This window comes from Dermochelys coriacea, chromosome 2, assembly GCF_009764565.3.
Source record: "Dermochelys coriacea isolate rDerCor1 chromosome 2, rDerCor1.pri.v4, whole genome shotgun sequence".
Taxonomy (NCBI): domain Eukaryota; kingdom Metazoa; phylum Chordata; order Testudines; family Dermochelyidae; genus Dermochelys; species Dermochelys coriacea.
In genome coordinates this window covers 34,729,352-34,749,808 of record NC_050069.1, presented here as the reverse complement: position 1 = coordinate 34,749,808, position 20,457 = coordinate 34,729,352, and the positions used below count along the sequence as shown (strand labels likewise).

The 20,457-nt window shown below is 44.0% G+C and overlaps 1 protein-coding gene across 13 annotated transcripts in view; it reads left to right on the top strand.

The window, feature by feature from the left end:
- OXR1 (oxidation resistance 1) overlaps window positions 1-20,457 on the top strand; it is a 454,063-nt gene that overhangs the window by 407,398 nt on the left and 26,208 nt on the right. The window contains exon 1 of one of the 13 annotated variants that reach the window (XM_038388485.2): window positions 19,224-19,423. The exons of 11 other annotated variants lie outside the window; for them this stretch is intronic. In XM_038388485.2, the coding sequence (XP_038244413.1) occupies window positions 19,358-19,423 (66 nt within the window). In that variant the 5' untranslated portion in view covers window positions 19,224-19,357. Of the gene's footprint in view, window positions 1-19,223; window positions 19,424-20,457 lie in introns of those variants that run through there. One more of the 13 variants, XM_038388484.2, reaches the window with a different exon arrangement.

Here is a 20,457-nt window from a genome sequence, read left to right as displayed (position 1 = left end):
CTGCTAGTTGCTATGTGCCTCAATCTTCTGACTTGTTACATGTGGGTATATTGCTGCACTTACACTGAGCCCCATTAAAGCCAGTGAGGCTTTATGCAGGTGCAGCAGTTAACCCAAGCAGAATAATTGGCAGAATAGAGATTTTAATTTGGTATTAAAAGTAAAATTAACTTTAAGTAGACAACCTTTTTAAACTTTTAATATTTAAAAAGCAAATCTAAATCACTCAGGTATTGGAGAGCTATCAGATTTTTTTGTTACAAATACCTTTACATTTACAAAAAATGACTCTTGGAATTTCTACATATCTGAAATTTTGCATCCCAAACAAGGAAAAAACTTACAGTGAAAGACTTCAGACTCAGCTATTTATTAGGAGTAAGCAGAGAGCCTATAGAGAATGGAAAATGATTGATCAGCAATGAAATTTAAATCTTGGCAGTCATGAAATATGGGAATAAAGTGAGAATACTAAATGTCAAGCTAAATTAGCTCTTGACAAGGAAATTAACTAAAAAAACTCTTATTTTAGATAGAGAATAAGAGAGGATGAGGTTGGGCTGCTATGCAGCGTGAACGGGAAGGAGATTAAAGATAGTCTAGGTATTGCCCAAAGGCTGTATGAGTACTTTGCCTCTGTTTTCAATAAGGTGATAATATGGAACATGGGCATGAAGGCAGGACAGCTGATGGAAATAGAAATGGAAATGACCACATCTGAGATGGAATTAAAACTTCGATTTTAATGTGCTCAAACTGGAGTACCAGATAATTTCTGTCCCAGAATACTGAAAGAATACTGGCGCATGAGATTGCTAGTCTAGCAGGGAGGATTTTTAATAAATCTATCTAAGGGTAGTACCATATGAGTAGAGAATGGCTAATGTCATACGTATATTTAAGAAAAGGTGGAAAAAGTAATCCAGGCAATTATGGACCTGTTAGTCTGGCCTCAGTAGTATGCAAAGCTTTGGAACAAATTGTGAAGGAAAGAATAATTAATAGAAGTACACAGTAATGGGGATGTAATATAACATGGGTTTGCCAAAGGTAGAACATGCCAAATTAACCTCATTTCCTCCTTTGATAATAGAACTGATCTTTTTTTTAGATAAGGGAAATTAAGTACGTCTAATACTTGGACTTCAGTAGCTAATTTGATACAGTACCATATTGGAAATTATTAGTTAAATTAGAAGATGGTGATTAGTAGAAGAATTGTAAGGTGGATAAGAAACTGGCTGAAGAGGAGAAGGCAATCGGTTGTGCTGAAAGGTGAACTATTGGACTGGAGGGATCTTATTCAGTATTTTATTAATGATCTTGGCACAAAGTAGGAGCATGCTAATGAAATTTGCTGATAATATGAAGTTTGGAGGCATCATCAATACAGAGGAGGATTAGAATATTATACAGGAAGATCTGGATGACCTTGAAGACTGGGGTGACAGAAATGAGATGAACTTCAGTAATACACAGTTCAAGGTCATGCATTTAGGGTCTAATACTTTCTTCTACAAGCTGGGGGCTCATCAGTTAGAAGCAACCGAGGAGGAGAGAAACCTAGGTGTGTGGGTCGATCACAGAATGACCATGAGCCACCAATGTGAGATGGCTGGGGGGGGGGGGAATGGGATCCTAGGACATATTAGTGGAGACATTTCCAGTCAAGATAGAGAAGTATTAATGCCAATGTACAAGGTACTGGTACATCCGCATCTGGAATACTGTGTACTGTCCTGGTCACCAGTGTTCAAGAAAGATTAATTCAAACTAGAACAGGTGCAGTGAAGAGCTGCCATGATGATCAGGAGAATGGTGGTCCTATCTTATGAAAAAAGACTAGACAAGCTTGGCTTGTTTAGCCCACCAAAAAGAAGGCTGAGAGGGGATACGATTGCTCTCTATAAATACATTGGGGGGAATGGAGTAAATACCAGGAAGGATGTAGAGCTATTTAAGCTAAATGACACATAGGCACAAGAACAAATGTAAACTGGCCACAAACAAGCTTGGGCTGGAAATTAGAAGATGGTTTCTAACCATCAGAAGAGTGAGGCTGTGGAACAGTCTCCCAATCTGAGTTGTGGGGGGCAAACAACTTAATTACTTTTAAGAGAGAACTAGACAAAGATGAGAGTAATTATATGGATTTGCTTGTGATGGTGTGGAACAGGGCTCAGCAGCCCTGGGGCTCATTTCCCATTTTATGTTTTATGTACTTAAAGTTCATGTTTCAGGACTTTGGGGGGGGGGGTTAGAAATGGATTTCTCTCCTGCTATGCATTTGGAGGGTGGGAGATCAGGAGAGTTGTCATCTTCTTCTGAAGCATCAGCGATCACCATGATTGAAAATGGAACACTGGGCAGGGTGGGCTAGGGTTCTGAGGTGTCATTGAGCAGCCTCTCTCTGAGGTACTTGGCTGGCTGGTTTTTGCACACATGCTCAGGGCCTACCTGATTGCTCAGGATCTAACTGAGTTTGGAAAGGAATTTTGCCCAAGGTTAGACAGGCAGTAAGCTTAGGGGGTTATCACCTTCCTCTGCAGTATGTGGGAGCAAGTCATTTGCCGGTATTGTCAGGGTATATCTATCTTAATCATTTTCCTGCCATCGCGGGGTCTCGGGCACTGGTGCACCTCGTTCCTATTCTCTCCCAGTGGCTTGTAATAGTTTAGTCTCCTGTGGGCTGTAATGGTTTGGTCTAATTTCAGTTGTTGGATTTAGTGTGCAGGTGCTGGGTGGTATTGGTGGTATGTGATTTACAGGATGTCAGACTAAATGATCTCCTGGCTTAAACTCTCTCTTACTTTTTTCTCTCTCTCTCTCTCTCTCTCAAAAAAAAAAATTAGTAGAACCTCAAAGATACGAACACCAGAGTTATTTGTTCAATAGCTTCATTAATGATCTGGAGAACAGTGTGGATTGCACCCTCAGCAAGTTTGCAGATGACTCTAAACTGGGAGAAGTGGTAGATATGCTGGAGGGTAGGGATAGGATACAGAGGGACCTAGACAAATTAGAAGATTGGACCAAAAGAAATCTGATGAGGTTCATCAAGGACAAGTGCAGAGTCCTGCACTTAGGACGGAAGAATCCTGTACACTGCTACAGACTAGGGACCAAGGTGGCTAGGCAGCAGTTCTGCAGAAAAGAACCTAGAGGTTACAGTGGATGAGAAGCTGGATATGAGTCAACAGTGTTCCCTTGTTGCCAAGATGGCTAACGGCATTTTGGGCTGTATAAGTAGGAGCATTGCCAGCAGATCAAGGGACGTGATTGTTCCCCTCTATTTGGCATTGTGAGGCCTTATGTGGAGTACTGTGTCAAGTTTTAGGCCCCACACTACAAGAAGGATGTGGAAAAATTGGAAAGTGTCCAGCGGAGAGCAACAAAAATGATTAGGGGGCTGGAACACATGATTTATGAGGAGAAGCTGAGGGAACTGGGATTATTTAGTCTGCAGAAGAGAAGACTGAGGGGGGATTTGATCGCTGCTTTCAACTACCTGAAAGGGGGTTCCAAAGAGGATGGATCTGTTCTCAGTGGTAGCAGATGATAGAACAAGGAGTCATGGTCTCGAGTTGCAGTGGGGGAGGTTTAGGTTGGATATTAGGAAAAACTTTTTCACTAGGAGGTGAAGCACTGGAATGGGTTACCTAGGGAGGTGATGGAATCTCCTTCCTTTCAGGTTTTTAAGGTCAGGCTTGACAAAGCCCTGGCTGGGATGATTTAGTTAGGGATTGGTCCTGCTTTGAGCAGGGGGTTGGACTAGATGACCTCCTGAGGTCCCTTCCAACCCTCATATTCTATGGATTGACCTTTCACCCGGACACCATGAGGAACTCAACCAATCAGGCAGCAGCAGAGACCCCCCCCCCAAAAAATCAGTAAGTACTGTACTGTGCCTGTATTGCATCTTAAAAGTAGGCACATCTGGGTACCTGTCCCCACCCCCAGTCCTTGCTCACCACAGCGTGGGGCAGCCACTTATAGGTAGGAGGTGGTGAATATTGTTTTCCCCTCTCCCTCATCTCTGGCTGGGAGTGAGACCCCTTGCAAGCTTAGAGCCCCGGAAAGAAACTTCCCAAGCTGCTACTGAAACCTGGCTGTAGTATTTGCTGCTGGAGCTGGAGCCCAAACTCCTGCCTGCATGCTATGCTCTGGAGAAGCAGCTCATTTTTAAAGGGCCACAACCTGCACCGTGTGCTCACTGATATTGCAGTGCCCTAGGGTCCCTCACTCATCAACCTTGCAGGCAGGGGGGTAGAAGGTTTTTCCCCTAGTGGTACCTGTCACACCTTCATGGCACCACATATAGGTCCCTGCTGACCTGCTGCCTCCTCAGTTCCTTCTTACCGTCAGTGGCGGTGGTTGGAGCGCGCGCTCGCTCTCTCTCTCTCTCTCCCTTGTTTCGGCAAGCGTTTCCGATTTCTGTATCTTCAGCCTGCAAATGTTTATAGTTAGCTAGTTGTATTTGGGGATTTCCTGCCACCCCAGTTCATTCCCTTTTTTGGGCTTGGGGCATGCCTTGACCGCAAGGGTTTAAACTGTGCAGGACCTGCCACAAGCCCATGCCAAAGGGCAATACCCATGACTCCTGTCTAAAGTGCTTGCAAGAAGTACATCAAACAGATTGTTGCAGGAACTGCAAAAGGTATTGCCCTAGAACTAAAAAGGAAAGGGACTTCAGGCTCAAGTACCTCCTCATGGAGTCAGCCCTCTGTCCCCAACCAGCTATGGGCCAGCAGGACACGACACCAGCACCTGTGCGCGGAGCGCACTGGCTTCAATTAGAGACGCTACCGCACCGAGGAAGGACTCTTTGCACAGAGACCCTTGGCACCATCGCTCTCCGGTGCTGAAGACCATGGCAGCAGCACGGCATTCGCTCACCAGTGCCTTACAGAAGGCACAAGAAGAATGATAGAGGGCACTTGTCCACGGTGAGAGAAGCCAGAACTGACAACTACTAGTGCTGTGCATCCCATGTAGGGGCATCCAGTTCCTGTCTTGCAGGAAACAGCGCCGTTGACTTCAGGCCCTCAGAGGGATCTGTCGCGTCCAGCACCAGTGGACTCTCCTGTTAGAGAGTGCCAAGCGGAGGAGATGAAGTTCTCTTCCATTCCGGACGCATTTGAGGCGGCCAGGAACCTGATTGCTATGACAGCACCGCACTCCCCTGCCAAGCAAGATAGACCTCCGGCACTGCAAGGTGCAGCGGCATCTAGAGGCAAACCTGCAATGATGCAGCACCGCTCACTGACTCTGCGGCACCGTTATTGCCTCTGAGTCTGATGACTGAGACTCCAAATGAGGAGACTGAGTCCTATTACTCAAGGCGCAGCTGGCTCCAGTTGGAATGGGGCCGCTATAGACAGGAGGGAGGCCAAGCTCCTGCTATGGTGCTGTGGCCAGTGCAGTGGCAAGGGCCCATGCAATGGCCATTCTGGGCCCCCAGAGCATACAATCAGTCCCAGGGTACCTATTCCAAGGGCTCACAGTAGTTTCGGAAGGCCATGCCCCTCCACTACCCCTGAACCATCTCCCACCACAAAGCACCAGGATGGCATTACACCCCAGCGGAAAGCCCCGTTCAGATATTGGCACTGTGGCCGCCCCCCAGCACCGAACAGCAAGGCATTGGGCAGGATGATAGCAGGGATCCAGAGGGTCAGGTGGGAATGATACCGCCTAGGGCATCATTGTCCTCTCCTGATGAGGCAGTGGTGGGGTCGTCTTCTGCGCCACCCCTTATTGACAATAGAGCCCACCAGGATGGTGCTTGGTCTTTTTAGTTGCCATCATCCCATCCCTGGAACTGTGGGACTGGTATGTTGTCCTCAACTTGAAGAACACATATCTCCACATATTGATAGTCCCACCCCACAGACATTTTCCCAGGTTCGTAGTGAATTGCAACCATTACAAGTTTACAGTCCTGTCTCTCGGGTGTCCACCAACTGACAGTTGTGCCACCTTCCTAGGGAGACGGCAGGTGCAGGTGTTCCCATGTCTGGCTTGTCAAGGGCCGCACATACATCTGATGCAATTGACCTTCGACAGTCTGGGGCTATTGCTGAATGTGCCCAAGGCTACCCTATCTGCAACCCAGAGGATAGAGTTTATAGGAGCAGTGCTAGAGTCCACCCAAACCAGGGCATTCCTGCCAGAGTCACAGTTCCAGACTGTGCTCCATTATAGAGGACTTTCAGTGTTTCCCCGGCACGGAGCTGCTTGAAACTGCTCAGTCACATGCTTGCACGTACGTAGTCCAGCATTTGAGGCTGCAGCTCAGACCCTTCAGGCCTGGCTGGCTTCAGTATACCGCCCAAGCAGAGACCTCTTGGACCAGGTAGTCTCACTTCCTCCTCAGGTTGTCGAATCTTTCCAGTGGTAGCTCAACCCTGAGGTGGTTTGCACAGGAGTGCTCTTCTCTTGACTGCAACCATCAATGTTGCTAGACATGGACACTTCAGCGTTGGGGTGGTGTGCACATCTAGCAGAAATCAGGACACAAGGCCTCTGGTCCCAAACAGAACTCTTGTTCCATATCAGTGTCAGAGAGTTGAGGGCAGTTTGCTTAGCCTGTCAAATCTTCAAATCCCATCTAGTGGGAAGGTGTGTATCTGTCATGGTGGACAATACAACAATGATGTTTTATATAAACAGACAGAGTAGAACACACTCTTCTCCCCTATGCCAGGAAGCCCTGAAGCAAGCTGTGGGACTTCTGCATGGCTCACTCAATACACCTAGAGGCGTTTTATCTTCTGGGATCCCAGAACAAGCTGGCAGACCATCTCAGCAGATCCTTATATGCCATGAGTGGTCGATCCACCCAGACATCATGAGCAGAGTCCAGTACCCCAATCTCGAGTCTCTCCACCTCACAGCTTGGAAGCTTCATGGCTAAACCCTATGGAGTTGGTGTGCTCTGAATGTGTCAAGAAGGTCCTATTCGGCAGCCGAAAGTTGTCTGCTAGAGCCACTTACTTAGCCAAGTGAAAGAGATTTTTTTATCTGGGCAACACAAAGGGGCATGTCTCCAACTCAAGTATCAATCCATCCATCTTAGACTATCTGTTGCACTAGAAGCACTCTGTGTGACTGTGCCACCCATATGGCTTTAGGGAAATATGCTTATGAATATATATATATGACATATCTGGAATATGTTTTATGCTACATATGCCATGTAACATATCTATGTAAAGGTTATGATCTACTGAATCTGTTAATCGTATTTGTATGCATGTATCATTTTTGTATCCGAAGTTATGAATTTTGGCTGTGTACTGGCTTGATTTTTAACCTTTGTAAAGCATTTGGCCAGTTTCTTGAGAGAGGAATGTGCAAATTAGGTGTCCTGTCAAAAAGCACTTAGCGAATAATGGATCTTGGAATGCTCCAATGCACATAAGAAGTCTACCTGAGGACGTTCAAGGAAGCATGTGAACCATGGCTCCTACCTGTAAGTTCCGAGTCCTGTATGGACATGTGACTTGCCCACGTGACACCAAAACTCCATCTTGGAGTTGGACTTTGCATAGGAAAGAGGAGGGGGTCTCCACCCACAAGAGAGAGTCTATTTAAGCCTGTGGGAGACCCCTCCATTTTGTCTTCAGCTGGCTAAAGAGAGAGCCTCTCCACCCCCAAGGATACCTGAAAGAAACTGGAACAAAGGATAGTAACTACAGGGGGTATGAGTGATTGCTGGACCCAGACTAGAAAGAGACTAGTCTCTAAAAGTTTTATTACTTTACTAGACTTAGACTTGCGTGTTTTATTTTATTTTGCTTGGTAATTCAAATTTTGCTTTGTTCTGTCTGCTGTTACTTGGAACCACTTAAATCCTACTTCCTGTATTTAATAAAATCACTTTTTATTTATTAATTAACCCAGAGTATGTATTAATACCTGGGGGTGGGGAGACAACTGTGCATATCTCTCTATCAGTATTATAGAGGGCAAACAATTTGAGTTTACCCTGTATAAGCTTTATACCATTGGGACCCCATTGGAGTTGGCATCTGAGCGTTAAAGACACGAACGCTTCCCAAGTTGCTTTCAGTTAAGTCCGCAGCTTTGGGGCATGTGGTTCAGACCCTGGGTCTGTGTTGGAGCAGACTGGAGCTGGCTCAGCAAGACGGGGTGCTGGAGTCCCAAACTGGCAGGGGAAGCAGGGGCAGAAGTAGTCTTGGCACATCAGTTGGCAGTTCCCAAGGGGGTTTCTGTGATCCAACCCGTCACACTCAGGTCTGGCAGTGTCATCCTTAAAGGTTCACCTAGCAGCCATCTCGGTGGATGGTCGATCAGTCTTCGTTACCTCGATATTAGATTGTTTTCTCAAGGACCTGGGCAGCTTATACCCTCCAGTTCACCATCCAGTACCGGCGAGGGATCTGAACATGGTGCTCTCCAGGTTAACGAAACCTCCCTTTGACCCTTAGTAAAGTGCTCCTTCCTCTAGCTTTCGTTGAAAGTAGCTTTTCTGATGGCCAGGAGGATGTCTGAGATCAAAGCCTTGACTATATATGGAGGTTCAGATATCTTCTACAAAGAAGTGGTTCAGTTACGGCCTCATCCAACCTTCCTGGTAAAGGTGGTATCTCAGTTTCACATAAGTCAGGACATTTTCCTTCCAGAGTTTTACCCTAAGCCACACACCGGCAGCCAGGAACAAAGACTCCATTCCCTGGATGTGAGGTGGGCTTTGGCCTTCTATATTGAAAGGACAAAACTGTTCTGGAAGTCCAGCCAGCTATTCGTCGCCATAGTGGACAGGATGAATGGCCTCCCTGTATCATCCCAAAGAATTTTATCATGGATCACATTTGGGCATGTTATGACTTGGCCAAAGTGCCAGCCCCGATGCTAACAGCTCATTCTACAAGGTACAGGCCTCCTTGGTCACTTGCCTGGCACAAGTCCCCGTACAGGAGATTTGTAGGGCAGCAAGCGGGTCCTCAATCCACATGTTCACTTAACATTATGCCATCATCCAGCATGACAGGGATGATGCAGTTTTCGGCAGAATGGTGCTTCAATCAGCGAATCCGTGAGCGCCGACCCTTCCTCCAATAGTCTGCTTGGTAGTCACCTACTTGGAATTGACATGAGCAAGCACTTGAAGAGAAAAGGGATACCTACCTTCTTGTAACTGTTCTTTGAAATGTATTGCTCAAGTCCATTCCAAGACCCACCTTCCTTCTCCTCTGTTGGAGCCTCTGGCCATAAGGAACAGATTTCTTGCTAAAACAGCATAAGTGACTAATGCCAAGAGAGGGTTTGTGGCGAAAAATCCCAACCAGGGGGAGGTGTCTCCCTGCATCCTGGACTTAGGCCCCTATTTCCAAGAGAGGACTGGAGTTTAGTGCATACCTCTCTGCTTGGCAGCTGTTTTTGACTATTTATTTTAGGCAAGGAGTCGCCTAGCTTACTTGCCTTTGTGAATCCCATTCTAAAGCGCCTATCTCTCTCCATTCATTTTGTAGGGAACCTAGGCAACCAATTCAGGTTTTGTGAATCCAAGTGATTTTCTAATCATCTAAAAGTAAGACCTGGTTGATGTTCAGCATCAACATGCTTAAGTTTCTCTGTGAATCTATCCCATAGATACTATTTTGTACTGAATACTACTACTTTCCATAAACATTTCTCTTCATTCCTCACTCTAGGTCTGTGGGTGTGCAGATATTCAGTCATATCTTATTTCTCTAAGTGTGATACAATCACAATGCTTTTTGACAAGTTGGATAATATTTCCCCAGTAGAGAGCAAGAAATCTGAAAGCAGCAGACTTCTTTTGACAATGAATATGTAACTGGTAAACAACACTTTGTCCAACTTTATTTGATTGATGCTGACATATAAACCACAAAAATCTCAGCTTAATTTTCTTTTTTTTAATTTTGTCTTTAGCCGTCAGTTTGGCACTGTTTTCTCTGCAAAATAGGAATATTTACCCAATTTATAAGAATTTCATTTGATGACAAATTGCAGACAGTTAGCATAAAATGCTCATTAGAAATGTGTAGATACTGTCGTACTATTATTGCATTACCTCTGTCACATCGCTATCTTTTTAAAAATGATCAATGTTTAATTAGCAGTCAACATGTGCATTCATGAGCATGCTTTTAAAAGACTGATCTGCATTGGAGGATCAGATTCCTTTGTTCTTTGAACTCCAGCAGTTGTATCTGCACATCTTACTGCCAACTCAATCTCTGTAATGGCAGAGATATGAATTGCTGGGGTAGGCTTGGCACAAAGCATTGCATACAGATGCAATAAAATGCTTTCTTTAATTCATGACTATTATAAAAAAAAAATTAACACACATTTCACTGTCCCTGAAAGCCCACCCATGGGAAGATTCTCGCTCTTAGATGCAAATCAGACATTAATATTGCAAATTAAAAAATACAAATATTTACATTTTGTTGTTGTAACTAAAACTGCAATTAGAGGTGGTTAGTCTTAACCCACTCATAGCTCTTTTCATCTCCACTGCTGAGTTGAGTTTGGGATTACAGTATTTAATATGTGAATAGTTACAATCGCTACCTTTTATGCATTCTGTTATGTGGCAACTGGTGCAACCCCAATATTTAGGTTGCCTGTTAATCTTTTAGAATCGGGGGAGTGGGGTGACTTTTTTTGAAGCACTAACATCTCCATTGCTTGCAGCAGTCCTTTCAAATTTATCAGGAAGAAAGTCTTGGGGCTAGAAAAGAGCTAATACTCAATTTCATGGGATCAGAAAAGAGCAGCAGAGTTATAAAACTGTTGAAAAGTTGTCATTTTCCTTCTCATCTGTGTTCCCAGGAAAACCTTGGCAGCAAGACAAAATAAGTTAACATTTGAAAAGCTAGACACAATGCATCAGCTCTCACTGTACTGGGAATGACTGGCAGCAGTTGTAGTGGAACAGTGGGGGAGAGCGAGCAAATCCTCCTCATCCCCAACCACACCAATCAGATCAGGGACATTGCACGGAGACACCAAGTAAGGGGAGAAGACATCCTATCCTTCCTCCACCCCTTCAGTTTCTGGAGGATGGGAAGAGAGGGCCAGTGTCTATTCCACCATCCCTTGGACATACTACATGGCACCAGCGGCCTATCCCACCTCTCTGGGATAAAAGCCTGCTGCTACTGTCAGTGCTGTAGCTCAACTGGTAGAAGGCTTGTGCAGTGCTGAGGGTTCAGGGTTCAGACCTTTCTGGTGGTTCATGATAATTTTGAGGGTGGGTTGTATGTAAAGCATTTATCTTTTTTCTTTTAAAAAACACCCTAATTCTACCCACCTTGTTCATAGGTGTTATGATATAGTCTCCCATTTTATGATCACATACTATTTATCATCTCCCCTCCCTATCCCACTCTGCACATAGGATCTATGTTCCCTCTAAGCTGCATAGTCGCGCAGCCACAGGGGCCTGGACTGGAGAGGAGAGAGGTAGGGAGCATGTAGGGCTGCGGCGGGGAGATGCGCCTCTTCCCCGGTCCCAGCTCCAGAGCTGCCCGCACCACTAACCTCTCATCCCTGGCCCCACCCCGGAGTCCCCATCCCCCGCAGCTGAAGCCCTCTTTCTCCCCCCCACCACACACCTGCCCCGGCCCTGAGCCCCCTGGTCCCTGGCTCCACCCCAGAGCCCTCACCCCCCATGCTGCAACCCTCTGCCTCAGTTCTGAGTCCCCCACGCACCCCAAACCCCTCATCTCTGACCCCGCCTCACATCACCTCCATATCAGTACACATAACAAAATTCATTCCGCACATTAGATCTAAAATATTAGAGGGAACATTGCCTAGGATCCCTTCCTCATTCGTTGTAGAGATTGGATGCACAAAGGGGCAGAATTAAAGTTGTCCAGGCAGTTGCAATCTGACTTTACAATCAAATAATCTTTTTTAAAATATAGAAATATAGGGCTGGAAGGAACCTCAAGACGTTATCTAGTCCATTCCCTGCACTGAGGCAGGATTAAGTATATCTAGAAAATTGCTGACAGGCATTTGTCTAACTTGTTCTTAAAAACCTTCAGGGACAGAAATTCTGCAACCTCCCTAGATAACCTATTCCACCACTTAACTATCCTTATAGTTACAAAGTTGTTCCTAATATCCAACCTAAATCTCCCTTCTGCAGATCATTCCTTGTTCTACTCTCAGTGGATATGGAGAACAATTGATCACTGTCTTCTTTATAATAACCTCTACATATCTGAAGACTTAGCTTTCTCTTTGCTAAACATTTCCACTTCTTTCAACATTTCTTCATAGGTTGGGTTTTCTAAATTTCTTGTTTGTGTTGCTCTCCTCTGGATGCTTTCCAATTTCTCCATATCTTTCTTAGTGTGTGTCCAAAACTTGATACAGTACTCCACCTGAGACTCTCCAGTGCCAAGAAAAGTGGAACTTTACCTCTTGTATTTCACAGATGACATTCCTGAGACACATCCCAGCGTGACACTTGCCTCTTTTTTTTTTTCTCAACAGCAGCATACTGACGTGTATTCAATTTGTGGTCCATTATAAACCACAGATCCTTTTATTCATTAGTATTGCCTAGCCCTTAACTCCTTAATTATGCTTTTAATTTTTCCTTCCTAAGTATAGTGCTTTGCACTTATCTTTATTCAATTACAATTCTTCTTGTAAGAGCCAACATGGATTTGTCTTTTCACCTTACTGTGTTCTAGGCTTAAACAAATTGTTTAGTAACTTGTTCCAGTATCTTTCTGGGTCTGAAAGTTAGATTGATGGGTCTGTAATTGCCCAGATCCTCCTCCTTTGAAGATAAGTACTATGTTAGGAATAAATGGTCAGTTTTCAGAATAGAGAGATTAAATAGTGGGGTCTCCCAAGATCTATAATGGGAATAGTACTGTTTTAACATGTTCATAAATGATCTGGATAAAGGGTGTGAACCATGATGTGGGAAAGTTTGCAGATGATACTAAATTAATCAAGATAGTTACATCCAAAGCTGACTGCAAAGAATTACAAAGGGATCTCACTAAACTGGGTGACTGGGCAACAAAATGGCAGATGAAATTCAGTGTTGAGAAATGTGAAGTAATGCACATTGCAGAACGCAATCCCCAACATACATATAAAATGATGGGGAGCAGTTACTACTCAAGAAAGATCCTGGAGTCATCATGTATAGTTCTCTGAAAACATCTGCTTAATGTATAGCAGCAGTCAAAGCTAACAGAATGTTAGGAATCATTAGGAAAGGGATAGATATTAAAACAGAAATTATCATCATGCCACTATATAAATCCATTTTATGCCCACACCTTGAATACTGCATGTGGTTCTGGTAGCCTCATCTCAAAAAGAGAGATATTACAATTGGAAAAAGTACATAGAAAAGCAAAAAAAACAAACGGGTATGGAATAACTTCCGTATTAGGAGAGAGTAAAAAGACTAGGCCTATTTGAGCTTTGGAAAAGACAGCTGAGGGGAGATATGATAGAGGTCTATAAAATCGTGAATGGTGTGGGAAAAGTGAATAAAGAAGTGTTGTTGTTTACCTCTTCACAGAGCACAAGAACCAAGGACCACCCAATGAAATTAATAAGCATCAGGTTTAAAACAAACATAAGGAAGTACTTCTTCACACAATGCACAGTCACCCTATGGAACTCACTGCCAGGAGATGTAGTTTGGAGGCCAAAAGTATAACTGGGTTCAAAAAAGAAGCTAATAGAATCATAGGACTAGAAGGGACCTCAAGAAGTCATCTAATCCAGACCCCTACACTCATGGCAGGATTAAGTATTATCTAGACCATTCCTGACAAGTGTTTGTCTAACCCTGCTCTTAAAAATCTCCAATGATGGAGATTCCACAACCCCCCTAGGCAATTTTTTCCCGTGCTTAACCACCCTGATGGTTAGGAAGTTTTTCCTAATGTCCAACCTAAACCTCCCTTGCTGCAATTTAAGCGCATTGCTACTTATCCTATCCTCAGAGGTTAAGAAGAACAATTCTTCTTCCTTCTGCTTGTAACAATCTTTTATGTACTTGAAAACTGTTATTATGTCCCTTCTGTTTTCTCTTTTCCAGACTAAACAAACCCAATTTTTTTCAATCTTCCCTCATAGGTCATATTTTCTAGACCAGTGGTTATCAAACTTTTTTTCACAGACCACTTGAAAATTGCTGAGGGTCTCAGCGGACCACTTAATGATCTTTCCAAATGTTTATACCATTAGAAAACTATTGTAAAGTGCTTTGGATAAAAGCGCTATATAAACAAAACTTAATAAAGTTTTTTTGTTTTACAAATAAAAGCACACAACCCTCTCTCCCCTGCCACAGCAGCCACAGAGCTGAGGCTGGGAAGGAGGGCCGTCTCTCCCCAGCAGCTGCAGCCCTGGAGCTGGGGAAAGTCGCCTCTTTCTCTGGCCGCTGCAGCCCTGCACATCCCAAATGGCCCCACCCCCTCTTCTCAGCCCATTTCTCCTTCCCACCTACCCGCTATTCCCCCCAAGGGAACCACCTCACCTTACATGTGCGTCTGCTTCAGGGTCCAGGCACCTAATTAGTGGAGCCATGCCTGCATGGCTCCCCTGATTAAATTGGTGGCCCTTCATTCTTTCATGTGCGGCAGTCCAGGCGCGCACCTTAGAAGGAACAATCCGCAAATCACCTGAATGGAGCTCGCGGATCACAGTTGGTGAACCTCTGTTCTAGACCTTTCAGTAATTTTTGTTGCTCTTCTCTGAATTTTCTCTAATTTATCCCCCTCTTTCCTAATATGTGGCACCCAGAACTGGACACAATGCTCCAGTTGAGGCCTAATCAGCGCAGAATAGAGCGGAAGAATTATTTCTCATGTCTTGCTTACAACACTCCTACTAATACATCCCAGAATGTTGTTTGCTTTCACGTTACAATTGTACTGGTAGTAACCCACTTGATGAGCAACCCCACAGTATTTTTGGGCACTACAGGGATCTTTAGCTTAGGTAAGAGAAGCTATACTGCAGAGTAAATGGGGAAGCTAAAAACATAAAAAGAGTAAAGTTCAGAGAGAGAGAGAGTGTGGGGGGGGGAGAGAAGCAACCTGCTTAACCAAAAAGTTATTTATTGAATAATAATAACCACACAAGGAGAGCCTAAACAAATAAAAGTTACGTTAATAAAGGTTACAGAAGCCATATAGAAAACTATACTTGCCTGAGGCAGAAAAGAAAACAGAGAGAGAGAGAGATCTGGGATCTCACCAGTCCATGAAGCTTGAACTGGTCAGGGTTCCCAGGTGATAGGGGTAGCTCAGGATCCTGAGTCCTGGAGACAGGCAGAGCCCGCAGCCCGATCAGTCAGGAGAAGATGAAATCCCAGTGGAACTGATTCAGAGTTTGGATCCATGCATCAGAACACTTACTTGAGCATAGGTAGTTTGTTGGTTTTTTTTTTTTTTGTGGTAGGGTGGTTAATTGGTTCAAGGGTGATGACTCAAGGGTTTTCTTTCAGCTAGACAATAGGAGCTGATTGCTCTTGGCTATAGGTGATGGTCCCTCCAGGGAGCTCACAATGCAATTAGGCAGCTTCAGTATTTTGGATATCAATCAAGGATTCATTACTAGAATTGGTCTGATAACTGCTGAGTGGGGTGTGTGCAGGCGTAGGTTCATTAACATCTGGAGCAGAGATCCCCCATGATGCAGTGCTTCCCTGCTTTTTTGGTCCCAGAGTTCAGTGTGGTTCTTGCCTTGGAATATGTTCTTCATTCTGTAGGCCAGTGGAGATGCCTCCCTGTCCCATCTTTGATGCAGATGAGACTAGGGGAGTTGCCTTAATCTTGTCACCCTTATCAGGTGTCTCCCACCACCCTTCACTGCTCTCTGCAGTCTTTTCTCTGATTGGTTTTGGCTCAAGCAGAGGCTGTGTGGGGAAGTGTCCTTCATGAGTCAGACAGGCTGGATACTGCGCCCTGGTTCCACAAGAACACAGAACTGACTGATATCACACGGCGTGGAAGCTCCATGGCTGAACCCAATGGAGCTTGCCTGTTCAGGTTCAGTCAGGGAAGTCCTCCCCACTGTATTTTCCACCAAATGCATCCGATGAAGTGAGCTGTAGCTCACGAAAGTTTATGCTCAAATAAATTTGTTAGTCTCTAAGGTGCCACAAGTACTCCTTTTCTCTTGGCAGTAAGAAATCCTCCACTAGGGCTACCTATCTGGCCAAATGGAAAAGATTCACATCTCCCCTCTCCAACACTCTCACCCATACCTATGATATTGGACTGTCTCCGCCACCTAAAATGGCAAGGGCTTTCTATGTCTTAAGTAAAGATACACTTGGTTGCTATTTCTGCCTTCCATCTAGGTGTGGAGGGCCAGTCGGTCTTTGCCAACCTGATAGTAGGCCATTTTCTTAAAGGTCTCAACAAACTATACCCTATCCTAGCTTGGGACCTGAACCTGGTGCTCTCCAGGCTAATGGGGCCACCTTTTGAACCACGTGCAATGTGTTCTCTGCTGTACCTGGCTGCATGTTCTCTGTACAGGTCTCTGGCTGTATGAAGGTGGGAGATCACCCTGCAGCCTCTCCACCTCCGGGACATGGACTCAGTGGTGAGGCTGCCCTAACATAGCAGAAGGCCTGGGCCTGCCCCAGAAATACTCTGCCCTTCTGTGCCAGGTGTAGGAAAGGCAAGCTCAATCAGGCAGGATCCAAGTGTGGAAGGGTTCGGTGTGGGGGGATCCAGGTGTGCAGTGAGAGGATTCTGTGTGGAACAATCTGGGTGCAGGCAGCTCAGTGGGGGGCTCTGGATGCACAGAGGCTCGTTGGGGGGAGGGGATTTCCAGGTGCAGGGGCAATGGGACACTGCAGGGGCTTCCAGGTGAAAGTAGTTAGGGCACAACCAAGGAGTCTGGGTGTAGCGGTCTCAGCAGAGGGGTCTGGGTGCTGAGGAAGTGGGGTTTGGTGGGGTGGGGATCTGGGTGCCATTAATGGGGGGTCAGTGATGTTGGGGTCTGGATGTGGGGACTCAGGGGTGCGGCTCATCAGGGTAGGGGTTTGAGTGCAGGGAGCTCAGTGTGGGGTTGTCTGGGTGCAGGCATGAAGGTTCAGAGGCAGGAGCTCTGGGTGCAGGGGGGGGCTCCAGATGCAGTGGTTTGAGATTCAGTGGGATGGGGTTTGGGTATGGAGGGCTAGGGGGGTCTTGGGTGTATGGGGTGATGGTTGGTGGGGGTGTCTGAGTATGGGAGGTCTACATGCATGGGGGTTGGGTGGATGGGGGAGCAGGGGCCTGTACCGTGACCACTCCGCCCGCACTGAGGAGCAATGGGGGCAGGAAGCAGGGGAGGATGCTGAGCTTTCTGCAGCAGGGGGAGGTTTCTGGGAGTGGATCTGACACATCCCCAGCCACTCCTTACAGGGGAAGAGAAAGTCCCGGCCTCGCCTGCCTCCAGCTCAGCTAGGACTAGCGGCTGATCCTGGCTCAGGGTAGAAGCCACTGGCTGAGGTGTCCCCAGCCCTGTGGTGATTTACCTCTCCACCAGCTGCTCCGGGTGCCTGAAATGATATACCTGCGAAGCTAGGCAGAGGTGTATGACTGCTCTTTCAGCTTCCCTTTGCTTCCCTGTCAGCCATTTTTTCTGCGGGGAAGCAAAGAAATCTGTGGGGGACATTAATTCTGCACATGTGAAGTGGCGCAGAATTCCTCCAAGAGTAATCAGAGCAGTCTGTTTGCAGACTCGGGAGGATGACATTTCACTAGTCGGCTATCAGTTCACATTATAAAGGTTACTTTTGGAAGCACAATAGCTAAAAACTTTATAAACTAAATCTTCCATCCTGTAGACTTAAATGGTGTAAAGTCACTCCCTCACTAACTTGTTTATTTATGTTACCATAGCACTTAGAAGCCCTAGTCATGGATCAAGACTCCATTGTGCTAGGCACAGTACAAACACAGAACAAAAAAATGATCCCAGATCATTAATGAACAGCACAGGTTTCTGGGGAAACTGACCACTTATTCCTACCCTTTGTTTTCTATCTTTTAACCAGTTCCTGATTGAGGAGAGGACCTTTCTTGTTATCCCATGAATACTTAGTTTCCTTAAGAGCCTTAGGTGAGGGATCTTGTCAAAGGTTTTCTAAAAATCCAAATACACTCTATCTACTGGATCACCCTGATCTGCATGCTTTTTTACTTCCTTAGCGAATTCTAATAAATTGGTGAGGCAATACTTCACTTTACAAAATCTTCCCCAAAGAATCATCTTTGTCTGATGATTCTGTTCTTTACTGTAGGTTCAAACAATTTGCCTGGTATAGTAGTTAGATTCACTGACTGTAATTGCCAGGATCACCTTTCAAACCCTTTTTAAAAATTGGTGTTACGTTCACTCCCTTCCAGTCATCTGTTACAGAGATTTGTTTCAGGGTTAGGTTACTTTCTTGCAGTTATTCTGCAGTTTCATATTTGTGTGTGTTCAGAACAGGGTCATTTTCTCAAAAAAATATATACACATCATATTTTTATATGTGGGATTTAATTCTGGCTCTATTGAAGTCAATGGCAATAATTCCATTGACTTCAGTATGGCTAGGATTTGACACTTAAATTTTTCATTCAAGATCATACATGGTCTACCTGTTATGTTTTTTCAAAATCAGTTTAGAATTTGGTATGATCAGTTTTTTCTATGAATAAAATTCAGGTTTGGGCTGCTGTTAATGTGCTTTACCAAATAGAAAATGTACGTGGCTGAAATTCTTTACTGAAGTTTCTGATGTAAAAAAAGAGATCTGCTTAACAGGATACTTTCTATACAAGTTCTGGGACCAAGTAATAACTTTAATTATTTCAACACTTGTGTTTTGTTACAGGAAATTTATAAAGATACTGCAGTTTAAAATTCAATGCAAAAATTCTGTTAAAGATAATACGCTGGGAAAAATCCCTGTCTTGTATAGACAAAAATACATTTTGCTGCAGTATAAATTAGTATTTTGAAATGTTCTTATTAGCAGCTTTGATTTCTATATTTTAGTTTTGCTCTTAAGAAAACTAAAACAAAATTGTTCTGTCTCTTTAAATTATTTAGCCTTTTCAACAATCAGTACACTGCAACCACTCTTGAACATAGGAAATCTTTCATCCCTTGAACTTTCCCCACTCAGGATACACTCCAGTGGTAGATAGCATTTACTGATTAGTCCTTCCCCCTGCCAGTCAAGTGTGTGTATCTAGCAAGTTCTTCTGTCACCATAGTGGGGCTCTGTCTATGCCTGGAATTGATAGCAGGTAGAGAGAATGCTTTGAAACGGTCCTTATATGATTTTTCTTTTACATTTTATTTTGGAAGGGAGATGTCTCGTCTCTGGTATGGCAAGAAGGGAAGAAAACACCAACCAATTAATCATAAATACACTCTGGTAATTTTTAGTGAAGTATTTTCGTTTCTGTTATTCCTGGCATTCTTGTGATGGTGTGATGCACAGTCTAACCTACAATTTTTAGAAATTTTAAATTTAGAATTTATTTACAGGATGCCAAATTTGAGATTGTTTTTGGTCAGATTTTGTATATGCTGTCAGACTAAATGGACTACCGCATTCAGTTAACTGCTTATAGCTGAAGCTTTTTAATTATTTGATTAGCATTACGTACGGTAAAGTCCGTCTTAGGTTTTGTAAAACATGTATCATTTTGTTATCTAAGAGCTTTCCAATAGCTCAAGTAGCACATTTTGTTTTCTTATTTTATTTTATCAAACTGAATTTGTCTTGTGGATAAATAGTGTTAAATGATTGGTTTTAATAGACATTTTAAAATATCTGAATTTCTGCTTTATTTTATATAGCTTTCCAGAAGTGACTATAAAAGGTGCATAAATATTAAGTACAGAGAATTTCTAAATCTCTGTAGACTCCCAAGATGGTTTTAACAATTAAAAATATTAATAGTGAAATTCCTATGCTTTTTCCAAGAAAATACAGTGAAGAAAATCACTCTTCTCTGCTTACAAAGCTTTAGAAGGGATAGTGGAACACTGGCGGGGGGAATATTCTCAGTGAGATTTCCAAAAATGGTAATACCTTCAAGAGATTGAGTTCAGTGCTGGAGTTGTGGTGCTGTAGAATTGTTTGCATTATTAGAGTGTTTCATTCCAACTCCAGTTATAACAATCTCCCTGATGGAGAAATACCTGTAACTCATACCACTGTGTTGTTGCTTATTGTTTTCTGACATATGCTTATAACATTACCTACCTACTGTTAATTTCTAATCGGGCTGTAAACACAAATGAGTGTGAAATTAGTTTGTACAGTATGACAAGGTCTTGATTTGTAAATGTGTGCTTTCAAAAGTCAGTTTCTTTTTAAATGTGTTTGAAATTGTAAATCTCCATTTGCAATAGAGGAAAAAAGTAATATGAAAAGCCTAGTTTAGTGTGGGTCAAAAAAGA